Source organism: Sander vitreus, chromosome 1 (assembly GCF_031162955.1).
Source record: "Sander vitreus isolate 19-12246 chromosome 1, sanVit1, whole genome shotgun sequence".
NCBI classification, from domain to species: Eukaryota; Metazoa; Chordata; class Actinopteri; order Perciformes; family Percidae; genus Sander; species Sander vitreus.
The window spans coordinates 19,624,520-19,638,038 of NC_135855.1; the positions used below are offsets into that span (position 1 = coordinate 19,624,520).

Sequence of the window (13,519 nt, forward strand, 5' to 3'; positions counted from 1 at the left end):
TGTGGGGGGTGCCCTCTTTCCCTCTTTCTCTTTCCCTCAAATGCAATCCTTTGCCAAGATGCGAGTTGGCGCCTGCTCGTGGCCATTCTGCCCATCAGTGGCGAGATCCTTTCAGGTGGTCGTTGCTGAATGGTGTGTTGGCATCAGGCCATTGCAACAGAATTCTGGTTTCTGCTAGATACTCTGTCTAATCATGTTTTTGCCATAACCGTAACCATTACTCCTTATAGTAGCCATTTCTTGTCCCCTCATCCCTGACAAACGTACGTGATGCCCTTTATGATCCTCCATTCTTCGTCCATCCTGGCAAGTCTCCACTAGCTGTAGATAACACCCTCAATGGCTCAGATTCCAGTCCCTGTATAACGCATGTCAAAAAATATGGCCAACTTCCAGGAAACAAATCCACAAACATGGGTCAGCTGTGCCTTACTTCGTTTCATCGGAGACGACATTCGGCCATTTTTAGGTTAAATCCTTAAAAAAATGTGGCAGTGCAATCTGCATCAAACAAGACTAAAGACTGTACAAATGCCTTACAAAAAAAGGAGTCTCTGGAAATTACATAGCTGCTGGGGTAGCATAGCATCCCCTTGAATAGCGTTTTCCCCACGAATGGGAACGAGTGGTCTTTGACGATACTATTCCTGAGAGTGGAGGGGAGTTTCTGAAACAAAGGCTCCAATTTCGTTAGGAACATGCCATCCTCGTTTGCAGTGTAGGGGGTTTGGGGAGGGAAGTGAAAACTTTTTGAACGTGTGCCATGTCTGTGCCATTCTCTTATCTGAGGCACGCGACTGCCAGCTGGCGGCTGAATGTGCCCACTTGCACCGTGATGATGAAGCCAGACAAGCTAGTTGGCACACTGAGTGGTAGGACTGGCATGTGATCTAAAGCCAAACACAGCTCTGTGTGGGTTAGTTGTATATGCTGCACTCTCCCTTCCCCAGCCTCTCCACTGGATCTGTGGGACCTCAAAAAGGGGGGTGGGTCTTGCCAACCAATAAGCTTAAGAAAGTCATGCTAGTAGCTCTGTAATCAATCTGAAACTAGCTGTCTGTGGGCATGTAATGAAACTTGTAAGGAGGTTTGAAATTACTGTGTTGCCCCTTGTGCAAAGTACTGCATCAGATCATGTGTAACATTTAAAAATATCAAAAAGGCTGAATGATCTAAAAAAAAAAACAACTAAAATAATAAATCCTAAAAACAATAAAATTTCATAATTATCTGTGTTATTGTGCATTTGATCAATTCGTGTAGTGAAGTAAGATTAAGTAAAACGACATCAAAGTAACAAAACACTATGTTGGGCGATTAAAAACTGTATTTTTAAGTCTCAGTCTTCACACAAGAGCTGAGTTTGCAGCATGGATGTATATTGCAGTGTATAGTTCTGAGGCAGGAACCATTTAATTTGTTTCATGCCGGAAGAGTAATGCCGTTGCGCCGTCCTTCACTCCAAGACGTACTGGTTATGTTTTGGGCAAGGTGAATATGAACTAAAGTACATTATGTGAACAGCGGAGCACGATTATTACTGTAGGAATATTGATATATTATTCGCTGTAGAATAGGGCTTTTTATTTTCCGTATTTTGGGCTGAGGTCCGGTCAGTATCGGGGGTCGTCTTTCATCTGTCACTTTCAGTTACCTAACGTTACCATGACCTAGCTAACGTTAAAATATGTCAAATGTCACGGGATCAGCATTAGCTTTAAACTTTGAACTGGTCCTATAGTCAATTATAAAAAAATATAATAATAATTATCCTATTTTATATAATATAATTTACATATGTCAGGAAGCCTGCGTTACAAACTGGAGTTGTGGGGTGCGTGCAATGGATTATGGAAAATGTAGGATCCAGTATAGTCCAGGGATTGACCCATATTTGAGACTAATAGTCAGAATTTCTCAGCTTCGATTTGTACGATCTATTCTTTTGTAATTCCTCCATCTTTAAAAGAAAAGTGCAATACTAATTTGATGGAGTGCTCCTTTCATTTTTCAATTAATCAACACATTTTCTACCCTTTCTACCCCTTTTTTCTGCTCACCATGTTTAAAAATGATAGAAGAAGAAACACAATTAAGCCATTTGCAGTGAGTGTGATAGAGATAATGGAAATTGAGGGAAAAGTGATTGCCAATTTGGTCGATTACATTTTACAAAAGGAGATCAGGAGGATACTTAAAATCATATGGCATTTGCCTTTAGGAGAAGATGTCAAACTTTGTGTGCTACTTGATAAAACTAAGCTTTTTTTTCCTGTCAACTCACAGATGTCTGATACTAGCGGATGCAAGAGGTTCTGACTCTGGAAGGTCTGAACACCTCAAACATGCTGTCAGGACTTGTTTCTGCTGCCTGCCTCTCTCTGAAGTGGCCTCACTGGAAAGCCACTCTTCACAGAATGTATAGCCCATCAAAGCCAGGGCTATGGCTACTTGGAACTGTGGTTCAAAGAGGGGCTCATAGATGGTCTAAAGCACCATCATCAAGGATAAACCACAAGCCAGTGTTTACCAGGGCTCCAGCATTTGGAGATAAGCTTGCTATCATAGACAACAGTGGCAGCCACAGCTACAAGCAACTGTATTGCAGCAGCTTAGGACTTGCAGGTAGAATCAGCACCGCTCTCAACTCTGACTTTGGGCATCTAGAAGGAAAACGAATCTCCTTCCTGTGTGCTAATGATGCTTCTTATACAGTGGCACAGTGGGCAGCTTGGATGAGTGGTGCGATGGCGGTGCCCCTCTACCGAAAACACCCTGAATCTGAGATGGAGTACATAATCTCTGATTCCCAGAGTTCACTGCTGGTGGCCGGCCATCTCTATGGTGAAACCCTTGAGCCACTGGCACAGAGATTGGGGCTGCCCTGCCTGACACTGCCCCCTACTTCTAACCTGGGCACTTTAGATGGGGCAGACACCCAAGAGAAGGAGACAGGAGACATCACAGACTGGGCGGATCGACCAGCTATGATTATCTACACCAGTGGTACCACAGGGAGACCCAAGGGAGTTCTACATACACACAGCAGCATCCAAGCCATGGTAAATGTTGTCTTTTAAACCATAATTACATTGGAGACAAAGCAAATTACATTTCAACTTCTTTTTGTCATAGATTCATAGGCTTCTAGTTTGATGAACAGGACATGATAATCAGCAGTCAAATAGGTGGTAAACAGCTTTGATATAGCAAAAGATGGTACAGCTTGCGCTAATGGACTAAAATGCGATGGCTAATTAAAATAACGAGCAGTGTGGGTTGTCTGTGGTTATCCAAAACCTTCATGGCAGCTAAACATAACACTGTTTTACATACACAAAAAGATGTTTTTTTGTTCGCCATAGTCTTTATGTAATCCTGTTTTAATTAATTTACCTAATTGATAACAGCCCTGTAATATTTAAAATATGTGTAATGTTTCTGTGTTAGTTAATATTCAATTTATACAAGGGGACTTTATTAAACTTAAATCTTTTTCCGATTTAATATTACAAATATACTATCTAACTAGGTAACATACTATACCTGTAGTTGTTGGTGCGTTGAGGTGCTTGTAGGAAGCTCAGAAATTAGTGACTCAGAGTCAGAAATCAACTTTTCCGACGCAAGAAATGTACATTTTCTTTGTCATGCTGTACATGTTTGTCTTCTAAATTTGCATTATTTAAACCATGGTATTTGATATGTCATGCAGTGCAGGCAGAGATTATAAAGAGACTATCCAGAGCTTCAACAAATAGAGACCCCTTCAATTTATGCATGTTTTTGAGTGCAAGAAGTGTTTCGACATCCCTACACCCACATTTGACTCCCTGATTAGCATCATTCCTCTTTTGTTTCAGTCGAGCCTTCTGAATAATCACTAATTTATGCCATTAGAGATCTCCTGAAGATTTTCCTGTATATTTTTAAGCGAAATTGACCTACATGTCCAATAGTGTGGAAAATTAAATTCCTCCTTAAAGAAGGCAGAGCTGCATTTGTCTCTGGTTGGCCCAGGGAAGTGAGTGAGTGAGTGAGTGAGTGAATGATTAAGTGAGTCTGTCTTGGAAGGCAACAACATCAGGTTGTCAGAGTCACTGGAAAGCTCTTCTGTCAGGTTAATGTGCATGAAGACTTGAGGCAAACTTGGAAGGAAAATAAATTATATACAGTGGTGCTCATAAGTTTATGCTAAAGTTGACTAAAAAGAGGAATAAAAAAAATCATCTTTTGGAAATTGATCTTAATGCCTTAATTAAAAAAGATAGGAAAAATCCAACCTTTAAGGACACCAATTTTCTTTGTGAATGAATAATGTATCGTGAATAAATAAATGTTCTTCCTTAAAATACAGGGGGCATAAGTAAGTACACCCCTATGTTAAATTCCCATAGAGGCAGGCAGATCTTTATTTTTAAAGGCCAGTTATTTCATGGATCCAGGATACTATGCATCCTGATAAAGTTCCCTTGGCCTTTGGAATTAAAATAGCCCCACATCATCACATACCCTTCACCATACCTAGAGATTGGCATGGGGTACTTTCCATAAAATCATCTCTCAATGCAAATCAAACCAGCTATTAGGCTAACTGAAATAAAACCATGCCAATCTATAGGTATGGTGAAGGGTATGTGATGATGTGGGGCTATTTTAATTCCAAAGGCCAAGGGAACTTTATCAGGATGCATAGTATCCTGGATCCATGAAATAACTGGCCTTTAAAAATAAAGATCTGCCTGCCTCTATGGGAATTTAACATAGGGGTGTTATGCCCCCTGTATTTTAAGGAAGAACATTTATTTATTTACGATACATTATTCATTCACTAAGAAAATTGGTGTCCTTAAAGGTTGGATTTTTCCTCTTTTTTTTTAATTAAGGCATTAAGATCAATTTCCAAACGATGATTTTTTTTATTCCTCTTTTTAGTCAACTTTAGCATGGGTTCCTACACTTATGAGCACCACTGTATATAACTTCCAAATGTAAGATCTGATCCCAATCTTACACCATTTTTTATGTCTTTGACAATGTTTATATATAGGCCTACACCAAATGTTCTTTGCATCATTTTAGATATTGAAATGCCTGATAGTGCCTACACAGACAGCTATTCTGCAACTTTCTCCCAGTGAATGGCAAAATAAAAAATCAATTATTTTGCATTTACATTCAGAAGCATGGGGTGGAAGTTTCACTGTTTATAAACAAGGCAAGATTATACTTTGTTATCTGCTTACACAAACATACAGTGAACAGGACACAATAACCAAACACATATGCAATATAATGCAATATAATGCAATTCAATCTCTAAGGTACAAATAATCCATTTTAGTTGCAACAGAAGTTGAATAGATTAAGTTTTACAAAGATAGTGTTTAGATTAAGCCTATTGTAACACATTTAATTTCAAATGTTCCTCCATGACTTGATATTCACAGTCACAAACATAAAACTCTACAGACACAATTATACACGGGCAGTAGTTTCAGGAGCACAAGGATAAAGTCCAATCAGTTTCCATGCCCTCCATAATCAAATCTAATTTTGGCAACTAAATGAACCTTAATGGCGAGTAAGTGGAGTTTTTCCATATGTGAATCAAGGATCTATGGATAGAGGGGTTGTACAAATTTGTGATTTTTTTTTTTTTAGCTATATAAATAAAATTGACTTTACTAGAAGAACTTCAATGTTCTTATCCTTAATTTCTGTGAGAAATAGTCCAGCAATCCACTATTTACAATTCAGGCCTTTTATGACACTTAACATGTAGTATTGCATAATAACAACAACTGGCTTCTTAAATGTGATAAATCAAACACAAAACATTTGGCTTTACTGAACTGAGGCTTTTTTGTTGGTGATTTGTCTTATATTCCTGCTAACTGCCAAAAACCTACAATGACATGACATCATGCTGGGATATTTAATTTCAAAGCAGCTATAATGATGGTATTTCAAAACATAAATGATAAACACTAGATTGTTGGTGTTTTTTCTATACTTACAGTTTCCACATTATGCAGGGATACATTAATTGTTGAAGAGATGATACAGTTTTCTCCACCAACAGAGTCTCAGTAGACCATAATGCAGTTATATTCTAATAATCTTGAGTTATCATTATGCTCTCCAACTGCAACTAAATTCATTGTCCGCAGGGGTTGTCAGAAGTCATTCTTGCAGCAGCTGGAAATTACTAATTGAGGTGTGAATACAGCAGTTTAGGAGGAAATTAGGTAGAAAAAGTAAAACAACTTGGCCTAAATTGCAACACAACTCCACAAATTATCAGAAAAAATGTACGCAACAGTGGAAGCTGATTGAGGTTGCTGCTGCTGACCCCCTTCTCTCTTCCCTCCCCTGTCTCCCCCCTCACCCTCAGGTCCAGTGTCTGGTTTCAGAGTGGGCGTGGTCCAGAGATGATGTCATCCTCCACACCTTGCCCCTCCACCACGTGCATGGCATCGTTAACAAGCTGCTGTGCCCACTCTGGGTGGGCGCCACATGCGTCATGCTGCCTGAATTCCAGCCTCAGAAGGTCTCGACTGCACTCTGTGTCTTTTTTGTTCTAACTCTTTACCTTGGTACAGAACACCTTTTCATTAAAACATCCGAACAAAAGAGCCCGTTGCACGGCTGCAAGGCTCAGGAGGTGACAGTGAGAGCCAAGCAATCATTGAGAGTAAGGCTAAGAAGTATTTCAGTTTCAGAGGTATTGTGTGGACAAGGTTCTGCTGGGTTGAAAAAGACTGTGAGCTTTTTCTACATCAATCCCTATTTCTCTATCAGGGTTTCCCTTTCCCCTTCTTCTATTCTCCCTCCTTTCTCCTCGCTTCATATCCGCTCCCTCTCTCCTTCTATCAGTCTCTCCTCATCCTCCTCCCTCTCTGACTGTCAAACTAAGTGTTTGGGGCTCAGTGATGAATTGCCTTGTGTGGCTTTGTATCTGACCAATGCCGACTCACGGCAGGGGCTTAAGCAGCGGATCAATCGATGAGCTGACATTGAAGGATGATAGTGCTTGTTTGGCCCTTAGAAGGGAGGTGTGTGTGTGTGTGTGTGTGTGTGTGTGTGTGTGTGTGTGTGTGTGTGTGTGTGTGTGTGTGTGTGTGTGTGTGTGTGTGTGTGTGTGTGTGTGTGTGTGTGTGTGTGTGTGTGTGTGTATATGTCTGGACCTCTACAGCTTAATGGCAGTGAAGGTAGATGGAAAGGAAAGGTCTTTAAAGGACATATGTATCTGTCAACATTGGTATTGCTACACTGTAATATCAGTATTCAGCTGTTATCCCTGACCTTGTGTACCAAACCGCAAAACCCCTCTTCTCAACCTCAGAAAAAAGCCTTTATTCTCCTCCTCCTGAAGTAACAGTGCATTGATGATGAAGTAATCGATAGTCTGTCTCTTCTATCTCCTAAGATCTCTGAAGGGTAGCCTGGGCAGCAGAGGCTGGCATTGATTTATTCTGATTTTGCCTGTAGATAGTGACAAAAAATTTCAGTGCAGGAATTGTGATCCAGTATATCACACAAAAGTCAAGTGCTGCTGCAAACTGACAGGGGCCGATACTCTGCCTGGGGTTCACAGCACTGGTCAGATTGTTTTGTTCATCACAGCAACTAACACATTAAGGATTCATTTAGCCATAGGGGTGTCACGATTCTCCAAATCCTCGATTCAGTTACATTTTCGATTCTAAGGTCACGGTTCAAAGATTTAATGATCAAATGCAGCCTGTTATTAAAATGTACTACACTACTCAGGCTTATGCATTGCCAATGCCACTATAAGCGTGTGGTTGTTGTTACATATTCTGTCCACTAGAGTGACTTCCACCATTAGCCTGGTCTTGAAGGCCCGATACGCCGCTCTCTGTTTACATTTATTTCCCACCACGAGCACACAGCGACACAAATCAACAGAGAACTCTGTCATGAAACATTATCTAACAAGTGTAGTGAAGCGGCTCTGTTGTAAAGGCTAACGGTGCTCGGTTAGCACAATGACATCATGTTAGAAAGCAGAGCCAAAACGATTTGTCAAAAAAATAAAGTAACAAAAGTGTTAGCCACGATGCTAACGGCATTGATAACTAAGCCAAACGGTGCTGTCACTGCTATCGTTGTCACTCACTGGCAATCCAAAATACTTCCACACCGGCGACTTTAGTGAAAGAGGAGGGGGGTTCAAGTCGATGGGTCTCCTGCATCTGCAGTTGCCATGCTATCTTTTGACTGGCTGTAGCTAAGTTAGAGGAGTTTGACTCGCAGCACTTCAACACGTGTGTGTTTTTTTCCGTTTGACAAGCCGACCGGACGTGACATGGGGGCGTGGCGGCATCGACGATTCCATTTTTTAATTCGAAGTTCGAGATTGTGACTTAATTTCGGTCGATTTCGAATTAAAATCGAAATTGTGACACCCTTATTTAGCCATAAATAGCTGATCAAAGAATAAGTAAATTAGTAGTAATGCTAACTTTTGATGCCCTGACAGTTTTTGATACTCAGTGCTACAGACACATTCACATTCAACATCCTGCCCTTCTCAGGAAGAATTAGCAAATGTATTGAGTTGAGTGTTGAGGCCTGAGCCGATCATAGAGTTGTTTAGGATGCAGGCCGTGGCCCCCGGCTCTCATCACATCCTGTCCCCTAGGTGGAGTTCAGCTCTTTGACGGACATAAATTGCCTTCCTCTCCCCTCCAGACTGGACTTGGTGGAAGCGCTCCACTGCACTTGATAGACACCTCCCTGAATGGTCAGGGTACACTCAGTTAATAATCCGTCTCGCTGCACAAAGTTTTATTCTGTATGTGTACAGGTGAACTGTGAATGCCCCACAATGTTTTGAGAAATTGGGATACCGATCTGATTAGACTGTTGACAAACCTTGATCATCTCAGCTCTATTTGTCTATATTTCAGTAATGCTAGTTTATCAGAGGCAGAGGAGGTGAGAGGAGTTAAATAGATAATAGATTAGTTGAGTCTTTGACGAGATGACTCAAAGGAGAAATGGAAGGAAGAGTCTAGAAATTGCTGGCACATTAAGAAGGATGTGGTGCTACTTTAGATGAGTGTGTGTGTGTGTGTGCGTGCGTGCGTGCGTGTGTGTGTGTGTGTGTGCGTGTGCGAGAGAGACAGCAGAGGCAGTGAAGCAGGAAATTACGAAATGGAGAGAGAAGGTAAGTGAATGTGAGATAGGGAGCGAAGGGAGAAAGAAAGATAAAGGGAAGATGTGGGGTCAGAGATGAAAGTAGAGAATGAAAAAGAAGCACTCGGGGAACGGAGGTAGAATGAAAGAAGAATTGAGGATAAGTAGACTGAGAGGGGAGGGGAATGGAAGACAGCTGGGGAGGAGCATTTCTCTCCCGGGGTGGGGGGAGACGGGACTTAGAGAAGCTGTCGTTCACCTAGACTTAATTCATGCTGTCTTCCCATCCTCCCATCGTCTACTGCGATGTTCCCAGACTGTGCGTGCATGCGTGATGAGATGGAGTGAGTGGGGTTGGTTGTGTAAAACAGCTGTGTCCTTGAACAAGTGAGTTTATGTGATATTTAAACAGTATTTTTATATTTGCATGTAGTTCACAATGTATGCTCATGTACATCAACGCCTGTGTTTAAACCAGCATGCTTGATGCAGTGGACGATATAGCTCCTTCTGTAACAGTCAAAAAGCACATTTGTCAAAAGTAGCTGTACAGAAGGCCTTTTAACTGCCCAACATGCCGTGTCTGCCCTACAGCAGTCTGCTGTTTTCCTCCTTCTGACCTTTACAAATCTTGACTTTTTTTCTTGTCTTTTTTGCCGTTGTGTTGACAGATTTAGTATGAGGCTACTGTCTGGGCATTACATCAAATAAAAGAAAAAAATTGCACTTTCACAGAATAAATTTGGATGTAATAATTTAGTTTGCATGGCCCCATCCATCAGATATACTTCTTTCTTTTTCGCCTTTCTTTATCTTCCTCTTCCTTCCTCCCTGTTCAGTTATATGTTGTGCTTATCTCTCTGTGTGTGTCTCTCTCTCTTTGTGTCCCAGGTGTGGGAGATGCTGTTGAGCTCGAAGGCTCCCCTGGTTAATGTGTTCATGGCCGTGCCAACTATCTACTCTAAGCTGATCCAGTACTATGATCAGCACTTCACACAGCCTCACGTCAAGGACTTTGTCAAAGCAGTCTGCAAAGAGAGGATCAGGTACTGGCTGTGGGATCAATGACAGGCGTTTACTCATGGGTTGATGTATTTGTGGATAAATGTATGTATGTGTATATACAGACTGGTGACAAATGAAAGGAAACGCTCTTATAACGTAGATACATGGGGAAACATAACCAAGTTACTACCTTACACAGCCGAAAGTGTCATTGAATGGTTTTCACATGTATGAAAATTCTGTGTATAAATGAATGAATTATACTCTATGGCCCCCGCTGTCCCCAGATCTAAACCCAATTGAACACCTATAGGAGATTTTGGTCCAAAGTGTATATAGGCAGAGCTCTATGTTTTGATAATGCACAGCAATAATGTAATAACACATTGCATATTTTACTCATTTTTACATTGTTAGATGTTATGTGTCATCACTGGTATTTGTAGTGTTCGCACTTTTGGCTGTGTTGTGCCGATATGTCTTTCCACAACTTAATGTTTTTTTTTATCAAAATATGCAAAAATGTTCTCCCTGAACACCGTGGAAAAAATCCTCTACTCATTGACTCACATCACATGCAAATGTCTGACAACGCAGCAGATAATATGAACCGTGGATGTACAAAAATAGTCTTCCTAATTATCTGAAACATGTTTTACCCCTTTTTCAAATTTCACAGGCATTTCATAAACCTCCAAGGCCATTATTAACCTGCTCCCCTGTTAATTTTCATTCCTGATAGACTTTAAATTTACATGTTTCACAACGTTCGTATACCATAGTTTAACCTAGGAATGTGTTATTAGGAGCATGTTGTGTTTCCCTCATGACTGGCCCTCACTTCCTCTCTCCAGGCTGATGGTTTCGGGCTCGGCTGCTCTCCCTCTTCCCACTCTGCAGCGCTGGGAGGAGATTACAGGACACACACTGCTGGAACGCTACGGCATGACAGAGATCGGCATGGCACTGTCCAACCCTCTCAAGGGCCCACGCATCCCAGGTACACAAGTTTGATTGACTGGATACACTTATACACCAACCCACACACACTCACTTATACTTGTACTCATTATGGGAAAAACCCATATAGGGGGAAACCAGAAAAGGTAAGATAAAAGTAAACTAACTTTAACTAAACTAAACTAGACCTGTTTCAGAGTTGTTTATTGTAACTCCTTCACTCTGGTGGATAATAATCACTGCTGGTGTCGACACACTAACAGCACTAAGACAGCTGAAGATGCAGGTCTTGGTCCTCTTCCAGGCAAACTGTGGTGAGGTTACAAGCCATCTGCTGGATCAACGGCAGGAAGTGAAGCCAAGACAAGACATGTTTGACATCTGATAATCAGCAGTTACTCCAGCTTAGAAACCCTATTATGATAAAACAAACCAAGGGCAACATTTCCTTATGTGCTCTTAACTGGTATGAACACCAATAAAGGTAAATTACAGTACAAAACCAACTGTAAATGGCATTAACTTTTAAGATTTGGCGAGCTTATGATTATCAATCAACACACTTGCAATTAGTTATTTCTTCTACTATAAACACATTAAACATATTTTCTTTTTTTAAATCTGTGTCCAGGAAACATGGGCAGTGAGTAAGGTTTTGGACAGAGCTTGAGGCTTTCATGGAGACTATTTAAAACAAAAGTGACTTCACAGAGCAGAGGATTGGGGGTTCTGCCTTCCGTTCTTCTCCCAACATCGAAAGTTATTGTGGAGTAACTGATAATAGTAGATCCCATAAAGTGTGATTTTGCTGATTTGTTAGTGAAATCTGCTGAGCGTCTATTAAAACATTTAGATCTTAGGTGTAATCATTATTTCAACATAAGTTTCATATATTTCAATATGTAGCAGATTCTTAGATGCCATGGACATATTTCTCTTTACATAAACAGTAATGTGCAATCTTTTACACTACAGCATTATTGCCTGGGTTTACAAATGAGATGCCACTGCAGTAATGACACCTTGTTTAATTCTGCCACCTTTCCCGGATTATTCTGCACTTTCGACCAAAGAAACCAAACTGTTGGTGTGACCACACACTTAGCAACGTTCCTCTTGATATTGTTCCCCACCCTCACCAGTTTGATTTAGTACTTCGGTATAATGTGTTGTGTTTTGATCGTAGGCAGTTTTCTCTGGTGTGATGTCAGGTAAAACCCCATGATCCCAACGACACCTCCCTCACACATGCAGAAACAAAGGCAAGGTCTGGAAATGAGGTCAGACTCAAGGTGGTGGCTTTCTTCTCCCGTCTTCTCCTGTTCCCCCTTCCTCTCTCTCCCCACCTTCTCTTTCCATTGCTGTTCCCCAGCCAACTCTTCCTCTTACAGGTAAAGCTAATTAGCTTGCAAGTGGATTGGGTAATCTTCTCTCTGCTGTTTTGTTGGGATATTGTTTTGTTTGTTTGTCAGGTAATGTTTGGCATAAACTGAGCAGGCTGTGTTAGAGTCCTCTCTGGTGATTATTACGAATGGCTTTGGTTCTATTGATGTTTCCACTGCAGCACAGAGACTTTAGTGGAAGGTGTGTGTGTGTGTGTGTGTGTGTGTGTGTGAGAGTGTGTGAGAGAGTGTGTGTGACAGTTTGTGCCTGTTTGAGTCAGTCTGTGTTCTTGTCTTGTCTTTAAGTAGGTTAAAATGGATCAATAGCAACCACAGGAAACACTCTCAGAAGAGTAGTAGAGTGGAGTCACCCTCTCCCCCCTCTCTTACACAAACACACACACTCACTTTCTTTTTTTCTGCCCCCCTCCGCCAACTTAGTAGCAGACAACTCAGCTCTTAATACACTTATTGACCGCAATTGTATAAATAATTTTCTACTGTATTTAAATCATCTAATTGGCCTGATTTTGTTGTGTAGCTTACAGTTTTGGAGCATTCCAGATTAACAACAGTGTGGCTTTCTAGGTCATATTGCCCACATATGTAAATATTTGAGATTAGTTCATCCTCCTTTTTTTTCCCATCTCATCATTGATTTAATTTAATGAATCAAGACATTTAATGTCTTGATACTTTTCAGCCTTTTTTGTCTTTTTACTGATATAGAGAGCCTTGAGTCTTGCCTTCCTCCTCATGTCATCCAGCCAAAGCACTATGTCTTTCATTAATGTCTTGGAAGAATAACTGTAGAACAATGCTATCTGGAGCTTTGTAATTTATTTTCCACTCCACACAGACCTTTTCCCACCCAGTATGTAGCATTTATAACTTCTGGAAGTACTCTTCAAATTGGCACTCAATCTTGTTGAATCATAGAGACCGGAATGCTACAAGTCTCCAAGATTTCTGCAGCTCCTGAAGACGTTGTCATTGAGGGAGAC

General features: G+C 40.9%; 1 protein-coding gene across 1 annotated transcript in view; it reads left to right on the forward strand.

Annotated features, from left to right (window-relative positions):
* The first annotated feature begins 1,425 nt into the window (after positions 1–1,425).
* The window catches only part of acsf3 (acyl-CoA synthetase family member 3), a 38,888-nt gene continuing 26,794 nt past the window's right edge, over positions 1,426–13,519 (forward strand). The window contains exons 1-5 of the mRNA XM_078247158.1: positions 1,426–1,491; positions 2,287–3,062; positions 6,398–6,553; positions 10,060–10,214; positions 11,028–11,173. Coding sequence (XP_078103284.1) covers positions 2,304–3,062; positions 6,398–6,553; positions 10,060–10,214; positions 11,028–11,173 — 1,216 coding nt within the window. The 5' untranslated portion in view covers positions 1,426–1,491; positions 2,287–2,303. The remainder of the gene's footprint in view (positions 1,492–2,286; positions 3,063–6,397; positions 6,554–10,059; positions 10,215–11,027; positions 11,174–13,519) is intronic.